This window comes from Desmodus rotundus, chromosome 13 (genome assembly GCF_022682495.2).
Source record: "Desmodus rotundus isolate HL8 chromosome 13, HLdesRot8A.1, whole genome shotgun sequence".
In the NCBI taxonomy this organism is placed as follows: Eukaryota; Metazoa; Chordata; class Mammalia; order Chiroptera; family Phyllostomidae; genus Desmodus; species Desmodus rotundus.
The window spans coordinates 92,554,192-92,569,239 of NC_071399.1; the positions used below are offsets into that span (position 1 = coordinate 92,554,192).

Sequence of the window (15,048 nt, forward strand, 5' to 3'; positions counted from 1 at the left end):
GCTATGACAGGACATGAAGACTCAGTGATTTTCTGATTATGTGTACATAAAATACTAACGTAAATCTGATTTCGAGACTGTTACCATTGTGACTTAATGAATGTACATTGTGTTTTTTTCAACCCAAGTGTTTGAATTTGTCCTTTTTAGGTCAGAGTTATACAGTAAATGCAGTGATGTGGGGGTGGTGGGAGGGAGCGTATATGTAGTTCACCAAACACCATTTTTAAATTGGAAAAGATTTTAGAAAAGTCAGGACATTTTACTGGAACTTTGAGGAATTTCTCTGTCTCCCATGCAAGTCTGTGTGAGGTGGGAACTCCATGGTTAAGGTTTTTTAGTTAATCACTGCAGTTATTAAGGAAGAAAAGTGGAAGTTGAATTTTGCTCTCCAATGAGCTAATGAAATAGCCTCGTTATGGAGGCAGGTCCCTGTACTAATGGGCGAGTCCCCACACAAAGACGAATCGGAGCACGCAGTGACCCTCCTTGGACTACTGTGGGTCACTTCTCTGGAGGAAATGAGCGTGGCACTCGTCCGTGACAGTGGGTGGGCGGAGGGGACCTGCTCAGGCACCTTCCCCGAAACGGGGAAGTCATTGCCTTTTCCCTGGCAATGACTTTCCATCGAATATGTATTTTTTAGATGTATTTTCCTTCCTGGTTATACAACTCATGTTACATATTTGGTAAATGTTGAAACTTACAGTCTACTCTACACCAAAGTTATCATTAAAAAATCAAACAAGTGAAGAAATGGCCCTCTTTATGTTCCTACTGAACAGATTGATACACAACGAGAATGATTAGCTACATTACTAATACCAGCAAGCATGCACACAGAGAGCTGACGTTAGCCACATTATTTTACGTCTGCATATGTATAAACACATACAAAGAACACATTCTTACAAGTTTGAAAAGTGACTGTGTGAGTTCTTTAGAGTACAGTTACAAACGATTACGTACCGGAGTTTACTAGCCCCTCTCTGCACACAGCACTTGCCCACCCACCGTGCTTCTCCCTGTGTCCCTGCAGTCGCAGTGCGCCCAGTACGCTGCCGACCGCAGAGAGGAGGAGAAGATGTGCGACCACCTCATCAGCGCGGCCAAGCACCGGGACCACGTGACCGCGAACCAGCTGAAGCAGAAGATCCTCAACATCCTCACCAACAAGCACGGGGCCTGGGGCGCGGTCTCCCACAGGTGGGTGAGCGCCCGAGACAGGCAGCAGCAGCCCACAGGCTAATCACCACAGGGTAGAAAGGGCCGTGCGTTGTTAAGCTATTTAAAGAACACAATTGACAGCATTAAAAAATTGCTGTATTTTTCCTGATATCTGTAGTAATGTCTCTTTAGAATGGTTTATAAGACAATCTGAACTTTTAAAAGTACTTCCAGTGGAAGTTTTTTGTAATTTAGAATTATTTGTAACAAAATACAAAATTCGTTTGGGAAAGTATTTTAATCTTAAAGAGTTAAATCTTCCTACTTACTAAATTTATAGCTTTCTTAATTCTTCTTTTATACAAGTAACAACGTAAGCATTTCCTATGGAGAAGTAATATATTCTTTTTAAATTTTTTCTTTTCCTATTTAGTCTCTTAAGAAGTGTTTCACCTCAAATTAGAGCATTTATGATATTATAATACAATTAAAACCAAAATTGGTTACTATTAAATTACAGTTTGTAGGCATAAAATTATAAATTTTTATTAAAAAATTTTTTCCTCTGCGCAGTGAAGTTTTCTATAAAGCTGGCAGCGGAGCAGCTTGTTTAGATTGCCGATGTCCTTCGTCTGCGCGTCTTCCTTTTAGTCGCTCCCAGCAGGTGTCGTTACTCAGGCTCTGTCTGCCCGGGTGCGCGGGCTGCTTAACCGTGGAGAGGACCTGCTAAGAAGGGCTGGGGTGGAAGTTTCGTTACTTGGGGAAGAACTTTGGGATGTGACCAATATCGCGTTTGAGCACTGTCCTTTCTTTTCAAATCTGAGACTTCAGAAAACTTGTTTATTTTTTTATTTTTTATTTCTGAATGTAAAGTAAAATTAGAACCTAATGTCTTTAAAAATAGTCAAAACTCAGGATGTTTCCTATAATAACAGCAACACCACGACATCTAATGCATATCAGATATTGTGTGCCAGGCACCACTCTGAGAACTTGACGTGGATTTTCTTGCTTAACCTTCAGAGCAGCTCAGTGAAGGCTGGTACTGAACTGTTGTCCGTAGTGCCGTGAAGAAACTGAAGGCTTCCCAGCCTAGGTAAACGCGCACAGCACCACACGGACCGTATGTGCAAGTAGAGGCTGGGGGTCCCGTCGGGGTCCTCTGGAGAAACTGGGACCTGGACCCCACAGAACGCAGGTGGGGCAGAGATGGAGGTGCAGGTGCAGATTATGTTAAAGAGCGATCCTGACTCTGGGGCTGGCCTGGCTGAGGTCTGCGGGCGGGCGGGCAGGCAGGCAGGCTGCCCACTTGGGCAGGACTTCTGTTGCACCTCGAGGTGGCATTCCCTCTCCTCCAGAAACCTCAGCCTTTTCGCCGAAGGCCGCCATCCAACGGGATAAGGCCCGTCTGCATTACTGAGAATGGTATCTTTTACTTCCAATCAGTTGAGTGTGGGTGTTCCTCACACCTACAGAATGTTTCAGAGCAACACCTTGACCGGGTTTGACCAAACCACGGGGCGCCACAGCCTAGCCGGTTGACACAGAACACTGAGCCGTCGTTCGGGGGAGCGGCCGTTGGACGCCCCGTCCAAATTCAACCACCATACAGAGCAGCGATGGCAGCAACGTTCTGCCAGGGTGTAGACATTGTCTCTCGCTCTGTCATCTGCTGAGTCACACACAGTCACGACTCTAACGTTGCGTTGCTAATGATTCAGCTGGAATGGGTGGGAAAGTGCCTTAAACATGAAGAGCTGTACGTGGTTCGGGCTTTACTGTTTCATTATGTTACTAAAATACAGCCGAACGACCGTGACCTTTATAGTGTCCCATGGCAATGTGTCCAGTGCACCCTCCGGTGCGCTTACCCTTCATGCTGTCTCCTTAGGTGACGGGACTGGCAACAGGAGCCCTCAGAGGACCACGCAGCTCTGCCCTTCCCTGCACATTGGGTTCCCGGTGCTGACCAAGCAAAAGCCTGCCGTCTTCTTCTTACCGTCCTTTTCTAACTGGGTCACGAAACTTCGCATCTTTAAGGGGAGGCTGTGTTCTCTTTACTCTTCCCTAGTTTTTGATTAATTAATAAGACAGTCATCGAACTGCTTCTCTTTTTGTCTCTCTTGGCAATTTTATCCAGTGTCATGGCTTAAAAATCCTGCCAGTGTGCTGACGACTCCCAAACTCATCATCTGTGGTCCAGATCGCCCCTTCTTCTGCAGACCTGCATACCCAACCCCCTGCCGGCTTCGTCCACTCAGGTGTCTACTGGTCACCTCACACTTACGGCGACAGATTGCGCTCCGGAGCTTTTTCCCCATTCGTGTCCCTCTCTGGGCTTCCCCATCCTGACCCGGCGGACTCCAGTCTTGCAGCTGCCGGCTGTCCGTCTTGCTCTGACCCCTAACTACCTTTCAGAATCTAGCGAACCCCTCGGCAGACCCTGCTGTCTCCGCTGTGACGTATGTCCAGCCCTCCGCACTTCTCACTGCCACCTCTGATGTTGCCACAGCCAGGGTGCCCCTGTGGTTCCCACCGGGCAGCAGCGGTCACGGGGCTCCTGCTTCTGCTCTGCCCTCCACCCCATTTGCAGCGCAGCCGCGGGTGAGGCTCAGATGCGGGCACAGCTGCCCTGTGACAGGCAGTCCCCCCAGATGACACGTGGCTGGTCAAATCAGTGAACAAATGCTAAGTCTAATTAAAAACTCAGAGCCTCAGTTGCACCAGCCACACACCAGTCCTCAAGAGGCACGCATGGCCGGTTCTGCCGTGTTCCACATGCTGGGTTGTCCCCATCAGGGCCCGAAGGCACACGGGCCACACTGCCCCATAGCTCCCAGAGGCCAGGGAGGGAAAGGTGCGCAGCGACCTGCCAGGGCAGAGCACGCTGGGTTTGATAGAAAGCTGTTTCTTTCCCCCAAATACTTTACATTGCATTTCTCTGCTTTATTTTCCCTTTCCAAGATTTATTTCTATTGCACACACATTTACATATGTCAGTTTGTTGCTTTGCTTACCACTAAAATGCAAGCTCCACAGTAGGTAGGACCTGCTTTGTAATGCTGGTGTTACAAACAGCTTCATCTCTGGCCCACAGTATACCCAAGCCCTCAGAGGAACGTCTGTCTCGGTGTTGTACGTTGTATGGATTTGGACAAACATGTGATGGCGGGTGTCCACCGTTGTAATGTCACACAAAGCGTTTCCACTGCCCTAAAAACTCTGTGACTCTGTCCACCCCCCCACCCCCAACCCTGCAGCCCCAGCCACCACGGGTCTTTCTACTGTTTCCACAGTTCTGCCTTGTCCGGAAAGTCCTGTGATGGAATCATACACTATATATCTTTTCCAGATTGGCTTCTTTAACTTGGAAAGAATTAAGGCTCCTCCCTGTCTTATCGTGGCTCCATAGCCCATTTCCTGTGCGCGCTGAAGAGTCTCCCACTGTCCAGGTGGAGCACAGTGTGTTCGTCTGCCCTCCTAGTCAAGGGCATCCTGGGTGCTTCTCAGTTTTGACAGTTATGAGTGAAGCTGCTGTACACACCCGTGTGCAGGTCTTCGTGTAGGTGTAAGTCTTTACCTCCTTCGTTTGGGTTTTGAGAAGGGTGCCTGCTGGATTTTGTGGTGGCAGTATGTTTAGTTTTCTAGGAAGCCACTAACCTGCCTTCCAAAGTGGCCATACCATTTTGCATTCCCACCAGCAATGAGGGAGACTTCCAGTTCAAAATCCTTGCCACTTGGGAGTGGAGGTGTTCCAGATTTTAGCCGTTCTAGGAGATGTGTGGTGGTGTCTCATTTTACTGCACTTCCCTGATGGTGTACAATGCAGAGCATCTTTTCCTAGGCTTATGTTTTCTGTGTCTTCTTTGATGAGGTGTCTGTGAAGGTCTTTGGCCTATTTTTTAAACCAGGTCGTTTGCTTTCTTATTATTGAGTTTAAGAGTTCTTTGTATATCTGGAATAACAGTCCTTGATCGGGTGTGTCTGTTGCTGATGTTTTCACCGTCTGTGGCTTGCCTCTTCCTTCTGTGGCTGCCTTTAGCAGACGCGGAGTCCAGCTTCTCCATTATTTCTCTCACAGAGAGCAACGTCATCGTTCTCTGAAAAGGCGGCACCATGCCCAGGCCGGCGCCTAATGTAGTTCTTGAAGTTGGAAGCGTCAGTCCTCCAGCTCCTGTTAAATCTAAGGGATTTCACCCCCCTAATGTTCTGCTTGCTGTTTTGCAGAATAACGTGTTTCACTGTAACTCAATGTTTACGTTTACTTTTTGACTCAGCAGTGCTGGATCTAACGTACTTTACCATTTATATCGGTATTGTTGATGTTTGTTTCACCCCTGAGCAAGAACTAGAATTTGAAAGCACCTTCTTCAAATTGCATATTTAACGGTTAATGCTGCTAAATAATAGTATTACAAACAGCTTTTCTTCATTTGTTTTATTTTGGGGGGTCATATTTACTGTTCCTTAAACTACACAAGCCAAATTTGGAAGTAGGGAAAGGACCTGAAAAGACATTTATCCAAAGAAGACGTATGAGTGGCCAACACACTCATGAAGAAGTCACCAGGAGACCTCACCCCTGTCACTGTGGCCATCGCCCAAAAGACAAGAAGTAATAAGTGCTGGCGAGGACGTGGAGAAAAGGGAGACTTGTGCACTGTGGGTGGGAATGCAGACTGGGGCAGCCACTGTGGAAAGCAGTAGGGAGGTTCCTCAAAAAATTGAAAATAGAACTGCCATATGACCCAGCAATTTCACTTCTGAGAACATATCAAAAGCAAACAAAACAGTACCTCGAAGAGATGTCTGCACCCCGAGTCCACGGCTGCATTATTTACGACAGCCAGGACGTGGAAACACCCTCAGTGTGTGTCCACAGAGAACGGATACGGAGGTCGTGGTAAATACGCGCACACACACGCACGTGTGCACATGCGTGTACACACAGTGGAGTGTTACCCACACATTTAGAAACGTGGAAATCCCACCCTTAGAACAGCACGGATGGATGACAGTATGCTGAATGAAATGAGGCAGACCAAAGAAGACCGACGCGATGTGATCTGATTCTATGTGGAGCCAAAGGTGGGAAGAAGAAAGGGAACACTCGTAGATGTGCGGGCAGATCTGCGGCTGTCAGGGGGAGGGGCGATCACAGGGGCACACTCCCTATTACGGGACAGCGAGGCCGGGGCGAGAGGCAGGGACCTCGGTCCGCGCTGCTACACGTGGCATCTGAAAGTTGGGAGAGTAGATCCCAAGCATTCTCATCGCGGGAAGAAAAGCACCTTTCCTTTCTTTATCGGTTTTTGGGATCTGTGTGAGATGGCGGGTGTTAAATGTTGATCGCTTCACAAAACGTGGGAGTCAGACCATCCTGCCGGAGTCCGCAAAGCACAGCGCCGCGCGTCAGTCCGGTCTCAGTGTAACCGTGCGAGAGAAAGAAACCTGCAGGAGCCGCGACAGCCTGGACTGAAGAAGAAGCTGCGACAGGCCCTCACGGTAAAAAACACGCACCCACAAATGTGCGTGTGTATTTACTGGTTTGAAGTTATACTGAAACTCAGATTATCTCCATTAGTTTCATACCAACACAGGTGTTTGGGCTATATAATTTAAAAAACATAAACTGGGTTCTCCTTCAACTAACGCCTGTAAGTGAATCAATTTTCACTACATGTTTTTAAAAAGTACATAGTGGGTTTTTTTTTAATCCTAAAGTAAATTACTAAAAACTGGCAATTTAAAAGTAGTTAAAAATGTCAAGATTTAAATTGGGAACGTGCTGTCCACTCGGTGGGTGCACCTGTTCGAGGTGGCCCTGCCGAGCATGTCCGTAGTTACCGTGTCAGACTGAACACTGTGGATTGTGAGCTTGCTAACAACTTGTGAGGCCACAGTGGCAAAGAAACCACTTAGAAATCAGCTTTATTTGCGTGATAGCTCATGTTTGTCTAATGGCTGTGAAGTTCATAGAACATGACGCTACCTAATGCATAAATTTGAACCTGATAAGCAAACATACCAGGGTCAAGTGAGAAGATGACATGCTTATTGGATTTCAGTCTATATAGTCTGTAGCCTCCACTTCCAGAACAAGAGCTCTCTTAGTCACTGATTCAAGAACTTAAAGTTAAAATAATAACTTAAAGTAACATAAAATAAGCCTTATAAGCACCAAATAATAACTTCAACGTAAAATAAACAGTAATACATCAAATAAGCAGTAAGCAGGGGGTGCTGTGAAGCGAAAATTACATGCTGCTGATAAATCCTGGGTTTAGGATATTCTGAAACAACCATATTAACTTCCTGGCTCCGCTTCTGGTTTTGTTTTTTTTTGTTTGTTTTGTTTTTTACATTTACCATTGCCTTCTCCAGTGGGTATGGAATGTAAGCACTGTACTTGGGTTTTATTTAAATCCACATTAATGTCCTCTGAAGTTCCCCGTGGGGCTGTTGGAAAATTCAGTCTCGCCCGAGGATATGTTTACTGGTTTTAGAGAGGGAGGACAGGAGAGAAACATCGAACCTGAAACCCAGGTCTGTGCCCTAAAAGAATCAAACCTGCTCCGTCCCACCGGGCCATCCGGTCAGGCCTAGGATATGCTCTTGATTTACTTCTTTCTTTGGACCCTCCCGGTCCCCACATACACAAATTGTTTCTCCCTAGGTCCTGTGAGCAGTACATCAAGGGCTATTCTCCCTTCTTCTGAGCCCTGAAATAGTTAGCATGTGGATTCTTCCAGGGCTGTGTTTTGCCGGTTAGGCTCAGCAGCGCAAAAGAGCAAGAATATGAAGAGACAAGAAACTGGTTGAAGTGATGGAATGAGTCCTTAGTCTGCGGTAGCCAAGGAAGGAAGTAAAGACTGAAGGAGACTCGTAGGCAGAAAGCCGTGGAGTCGAGAAGACAGTGCTGGTGAGCTGAAGGTTGGGAGGTTGTGGGATGTCCGAGGTTACGGTCTGAGAAGCGCAGCCGGGTAAGATTAAACACCTGCAGACCCACACGCGGTCGTGAAGGTGACCGAGGGGAGTGCGGGCAGAGACCATGGGGATGAGGAGGTAAGAAAACGGAAGGACGGCGTCTCCCATGGGCACTTAGTTGAGTTAGCCAAGGAAATGCCAGTGTTTGGGATGGAAAGGAAGATTGTGAGGCCTTTTTAAGTCTCCGGTAAACAAAAGGAACAGCCTAGGAGGCTGAGAGAGGGCTCCAAGCAGGGAGAGGAACACGCAGGTATTGCCAGGTTCGCCGAGGGCCTTGAAGGTGTCCCAGAGCTCATCCTCCCTGGAATACGCATACAGGGCAGAGTCACACAAACAGGAATGGACAACTACTGCAGCGCGGCAGAACGGCCACAGTCTGCGGAGCCGTCTCCCCAACAGAACCCCGCCGCGGGTCTCCGGGTGGGACGAGGACGTGAGGGGTATGATGCAGGTGAGGGGGCTGCGCTGGGCAGGACTGGGAACGCCTGTCGTTGGGACCTGAAGGCGGTCGGGCTGCGACCTCTGTGACCCAGCCTATTGTCGTCATCATGTCTGCTGCCTTCTGTCCTAAAACGCATGGATTTTTTTTTATCAGTTAGGATGATTATTCTTAATAAGTCTCTCATGAGTAAGATGCTGTATAAAATGCTTAAAACATAGTTAGAATTACATAAAACACACAGATGATGATAATGAAGGAAATCGGTAATGAAGAATATCTCACAAATATTGGGAGTCATTAGTTTTAAAGTAAAAATCACTGTTTTGGATTACCACATTAATGAGACTTCTCCTTGGCTTAAAAATGGCATAAAGTTCATAATCTTTGACCCTTTGTAAGGAGTGCCCGGGGTGAAGTGAGGTTATCACAGCCCCTCAGTCCTGTATTTGGCCACAGGTTAAAACACGCCTAGACCGGGCTGAGGGGGCTGTTTTTCCGGCAGTATGTCCGGTGCCTTGGCCGACGACCTCGTGTTGGAGTCGCTGAAGATGGAGCATTATTAGGTCGTTGAGAAAAATCTCTGGGCTGCTTTGATGTGGTTGTTTTATAAGCTTGCTTTTCGGGTTAAACGTCTTCACTTAAATATCACTGCATTCCCTAAAATAATATGTCCAACTCATCGGCCTTTTGGAAATCATAAAAACACATGTTAAAACATGTAGGAATTTGAATTCAGGCTTTTTCACTATAAATATTCTTTTATTAATACATGCACATGGACTTGGTTTTATAAATGAAATGAACAAATTAGTTTACAGGAGACCTCCTCTCTGTTGGATGCACTCTCACATTTTGTGCTCTGCACGGAGGTGTTTTGATATTCAGGTTGCCTGTGTAGGTGGAAGTGCGGTTGCCCTCGGGTGCTGCATTCGGAAGTCATCCGTCACGGACACACCATAGGGAGAGAAGACTGTTTATGGCATTTTAAGTAACTGAGTTAAACCCCTTGGAATATAGAGAGAGGGCTTGTTTACTCATGTCACTGTTCACTTAATCTTGCGCCCCCAACACGATCACATTCCCATCGGTCTCCCCTGCGTAGCTCAGGGACGTGGATGGACGTCCAAACGTAGGGATGGCTCCAGCCGCAGGGTCAGCCGCGGGGTGAGCCACGGGGTGGAGCAAGCAGGCCCAGGCAGTGACTCTGCCGGAGCACTGCCAGCTCCCTTTTCCAGACAGGTGGCCCCAGAAAGCAGTTCTCGTAGTCTGTGTTCCGTTTTCAGACACTATCTGTAGAACCTAATGGCCATATTTTTAAAGGAAAACATATAATTAGTATGTGTATGGTTGCTATTTTTAAAAACAGTTTAAATTTGTTATATACTTATGATTATTAACATAAAATTGTTTTTAAGGCTATATTAACATAGCCTTACTTTATATTGTGTTTTCTTTGTATTTTCTGTTGATAATTTTTTATGTGCACACCTTTTAATAATGCAGTTATATAATTCCTCAAACGTAAAGTTTTACTTTCAATAGTATTTTTTTTCCCACCCTTTTTATAAGTAACTGTTGAGACATTCAGGAAAAATATTAAAGGCATTGAGGCATTGAAGAAAAAAATTAGCAGGCAGAGCAGCAGGTTAAATTAATGAAAGAAACTAAAAGGAGTGAACCACATGAATTCCCACTATGCCATCAGAACCCAGAGATTATGTCCCCAAACCGGAAGAAGATCCAGCTTTCATCCAACACCCTTTGAAAAGGTAAACGCTGCTAGTGCCCCCGTTGCTTAGCTAGTGGATCTATGAAATTATCTCACAGCAAGTTACGCCTGCCGCCCACCAACTTCCGTATGTAAATAACTTCCCCCTGGTTTAGTTTGCTGTTCTGAAGCAGCTAATGCCCTTTTCCAGTCGGAGTTTCACTTTGGCTACAATTAATCCAGTTCACGTGGTAAGGGGAAATTCCAAACACCCGAAGTGTTTTTGTAGCATGGAAATCCGTGGAAAAATTGTAGAGTGTGTGTTTTTATCCAAAGGCTGTGAGAGAAACACACGCAGCTGCTCTGCGAAGACGCGCGTGAGCACCTTCAGTCACTGGGCGGAGAGGCAAGCTGAGATCCGAGCGGCCGCCTGCCCGGAGAGGGGCACCACGGCGCGGGGCGCGGCTGGGAAATGAGGCGAGCAGCACCTCTGCAAACCGAGCCGCAGGCCCTTCCGTTAAGGGAAGGAGGGCGCCTCTGGGAGGAGCTGCGTGTCACCGCGTGTCACCACGTGAGCAGGCAGCTCCTTCACCTTAGCTTTAGCCCCTGGACCCTAAGAATATGCTTCCATGCGTTTTTGTCACAGGTGGGCACAGGCGACCAGGTGCTTGGTGGTCGGGACAAAGAACTGAACACCCAGAGCTTACAGCAGAGAACGTGGGAGCAGGCCAGCTCCCAGCAGAGACTGACCTTCGGCTGGAGGGGTTCTGTTCTTACCGGGCGGATCCCTCCTGGCTGGTTTTGGCGGCTTTTACTGTGCATGTACAAGTAGCTGTATTATTTCAAAGCTACTGCGCATGTGGTCTCCCGTGATTTTCCCTGATTGGCCACGGGAGAAAGGGTCGCACCGTGTTACCAAAGGGACCCCCCCTTCTCCTGGGGTCCCCTGTACTAGTTCACCTTGCCTACTGCCAGGGAATTACAGCTCTCCATGTCAGAGATTGGTGAAAAGGAAAGGAATTATTTATTCACAAGTTACATAGACTTAAGAGTAATGACTTCATGTCTTCTTTAAAATCCCATCGTCCCTTAAAACAGCCACAAACACATACAGTCCTTCCTTCCCCACTTTGCCCAGGCCGGGGTACCGTATCTCAGGAAAAGAAAAGGAAGTCCCTGGCTCAGGTAGCCCCTGGCTCTTCCCAGTAATGTGTGCTCGGCCGGCAGGCCGTCCGCGGTTCCCAGCACCATCAGCTGTGTCGCCGTGATCTCCAGTTCTCAACCCAAAACTACATGGCACTTCCTCATGGCTCGCCTGCAAGAGTCCTTTCACCCCCTTCCCTCCTGCAGCATCTCCTGCTTTCTTCCAAACTGCTAGGAGAGAGCTCTGCAATGCTGCTACATCTTGCTTTCCAGCTGCCTAAGCTGCGTGGCAAAGGGAGCCTCAAAGCCGGGTGGTGATTCTTGTCATGGCTGCCGCGCCTGGGTTTAAATCCCAGCGCTGACCTTCCCCTGCAGCCCCATTTCCAACTCCTCCCACAATTGGCTACACTTGCCAGCCTTCCCGTATTTTCCCAGCCTTTCTGGGCTGCCAGAGTAAGTCGGGGAAGGCGTGGTCCCCTGGCCTGGAGCCAATCATCCCCAAGCTCTCACATGTGTGCTGTAACCAGGGGGGGTTGCCTCCCAGTTACGTACTGGGTTGAAGTCACTCCCATCCCTCTGGCTCAAAGCATGGCCACAGCTGTTTAACATATCCATGAAACCAATTAAGGGTTCTAGATATGTTAATGACCGCTCTAGAGGTCAGCTGCAAAGCTGTTGCTATTCCAAACAACTCAACGGCGTGTTCCATGTGCCCCATCCCCCAGCTCAGACTTGTGGGGGTGAGGACATCCCCTATTTTTAATATTGCCTGGACACCCCAAGTTATGGACCCCATTACAAATCCTTCTTTGGGGGCCCCCTGACTGCACCCTCTTACATTTTAACAGCCTCTCAAGCGGAGGTCAGCCCTAAAAATTTGATTTGCAGGGTGCATCTAAGAAGCTACAGACTGTCGCGTAAGCTTGTGGACAGCGTGTTAAGTCAGGGTCTTGTCCTGGCCAGTGTTCAGCAAGCAGTCGCCAGGTCTCTGTGCCTGAGGAGGAGGAGGTGCCCTTCACAGCCAGGGAGTCGGGGCTGCCACGTAAAGGGGGCTGTATGCCTTTTGAGACTGAACATAAGTCTTAAAAGTTACGGATGGATGGCTTCTGGATGAAGAAAGACTTTAGAGGGCTAGGCAACAAAATATGCCGTCTGTAAAACTATCACATGGGCCTTTTTAAAGCTGATACACTACATTTGTCCCACGGAGTAAGCTGAGAGTTTTTCAGGGCAATGTAAGAGATACATTATTCAGCAGCAACTTCACAAGCATACGAAAAGACAACTGGCAAAGCACCTTGTTAACGTCTTTCGGACCGGTCGTTAAGTGTATGATAGTGAAGTGGATGGGCAACGTCCTCCCCTCTGTGAACTGGGCGCCATCGTGATCGGGGTGCACGAACGTTGGTTCTCAGTACGAGTAGCTCAGCGAACTCGGCTAGTGCGGCCCTTGTCCCCTTAGGGAGCAGCACGTGTTGTTACCGGTCTAGATTGAGATAACATTGACGAATCCGTTTCTTTATGTAATTCTTCGTCACATATGGGTCCTTTTCATTCATATACATGTGTGTATATATGAATGTGTGTATGTGTGTGTGTGTATACGCATATATACACACACATACATACATGAATGAAGGCTTTCTTCTCTGGCGAATCCCAACTACTTATTTGCCACCCCCGGCTTACTTGACAGGAAACCCCGTCTGCCCGCCCGGACCTGGTCCGGAACCTCGCAGCTGTCCCGCAGCCTCGCGTGTGCTCCTGAGCCAGCCTGGCGGCTGCCCTCCACACCTCTGTGGTGCATCGCACGGGGCCTAGAGGAAGGGACGTCTCACACGGGTCACCCAGTACTTCCTCAGTGTCTGTCTCTCCTGTCCTGCGGGAAACCATGCCATTAAAATGGCTTCACTTTGAAATTTGGGTTTCATCCCTCCTCCTGCCACCCAGAACCCCTCGTTTGTATTCTCACTATTTGTTATGAACCCCTTTACCAGTACTAACACTACTATTGTCGGCTTCATTCTCTGAAACAGTCTGCACTCCAGATACTTTAAAGTAGCGCTCTGATTACTTTGGACACGTGTTGTTTACGCTGTTGTTAATACACCGGATGTGCGGCGAGGACCAAACGCGCAGTGCGTCCAAACATTAGCTGTTGCTGTGATTGGCCCCGTCACTCCTGCTGCCTGTTTCCAAAGAGAGGAAGCTTCTTAAATGTTGGAAGCTCCGGCCGTCTAAGTAACACCGCAGGCGTAGTGCAGGAGCTCCCCTCAGAGTGGTTTGCTTTCAGACGCTGGGCTAGACCGGTTGGCTGAGACGGTCCACCGTCCTCCGGCTTTGCTGGTGAGCGAGGGCGCGCCCAGTCTGCCCGAGGCGCCCCCTGCGGTCCGCTTGGGCCCCTGCCGCATCACAGGGCTGCCCGAGCATTTCCCCGGTCAACTCAACTGCGAGTTTGGTGCAGCAGCAGAGTGCCTCATAGATTGTCCCAGGAAAACACCAACACGAGAAAGACAAAAAAAGAAAACAAGCAAAAACCACTCACTGACCTTGGTAACATCTCATCAGGGCAGATCAGAATTTCTAGTTGTCCACCTGACACCTTTAACTTAAGGTTAATAAAACAGATTTTAAGTGTTACCACTTCCAGTTTAGTGTCTTCCCTCTCTCCTTGTGTAACACTTCCTACTTAGTTTTGTATCCCTGCCATATTGTGTATTTATTTTTTTACTTACTGCCAAAACTGGGTTCCTCAGGAGGTGAGGTTCTTGGTACACGAAGCCGTGCCAGGTAGTAGTCTGCAAATACAAAGTGAATGAATGTACCCAAATCATTATTGTTTGGATATATTTACGAACCCTTTAGAAATTATTATGGTTGGGTAAAATTGAATAAGAATACATTTTGCTGCTTTCTCTAACTTTCTACTTTACCCTGAAATATGGAAAGAGTAAATAATATTCAGGATATTTTGAATAATTTTAATTGCAGTATTTTATGTATGTGGTGGAATTCTAACTTTCAGCGTATTGTCTAGTAAACGTTGAACATAAGAAAACTAAATTGTTTGCTGCTTTTCCACTGTGCGCGCCTCCTTTTGTTCGTCTGTCGTCCTTTGCTGCAGTGCCTGGGCCTCTGTCCAGCACGGCGCGGCCGCGGGCGCCCCCTCAGAGTCCTGACGGCGGGGAGAGCAGTGAGTGCTTGGCCCTAATCATAGGAACTGCCATCTGTTTGTTTGTGTGTCCGGGGTTCTGGGGGGGGGGTTCGGTAGATGTTCTTTGTCAAGTGAAAGGAAGTCCCCTTCCCTTCCCATCCCAATCTCTTAAAGTGTCTTATTCTGAAGAGGTAAATAATTTTGTCATATGCTCTTCTCCTTCATTGACCATACGGCCGTATATGAATTTCTTCCTTTGTATTAATGTGGTAATTCAGTTGATTGGTATTATAACATTAAACTATCAAAGAGTGAGTATTAAACTAGATAATGATTTTTCAAACTGGAAACTTCTTAACAGTGTGTGTGGCCTCTAGCACTGTGCTTGGCACACCGAGTGCCGGGTGTGTTAGCTGACTGGTCGGTCGTTCAGCCAGTCTGTCACTT

The 15,048-nt window shown here is 47.7% G+C and overlaps 1 protein-coding gene across 3 annotated transcripts in view; it reads left to right on the plus strand.

Moving 5' to 3' along the window:
• The window catches only part of NBEA (neurobeachin), a 470,020-nt gene that overhangs the window by 225,276 nt on the left and 229,696 nt on the right, over positions 1-15,048 (plus strand). For all 3 annotated transcript variants that reach the window (XM_053916392.1, XM_053916393.1, XM_053916394.1), the window contains one exon: positions 1,040-1,206. In XM_053916392.1, the coding sequence (XP_053772367.1) occupies positions 1,040-1,206 (167 nt within the window). The remainder of the gene's footprint in view (positions 1-1,039; positions 1,207-15,048) is intronic.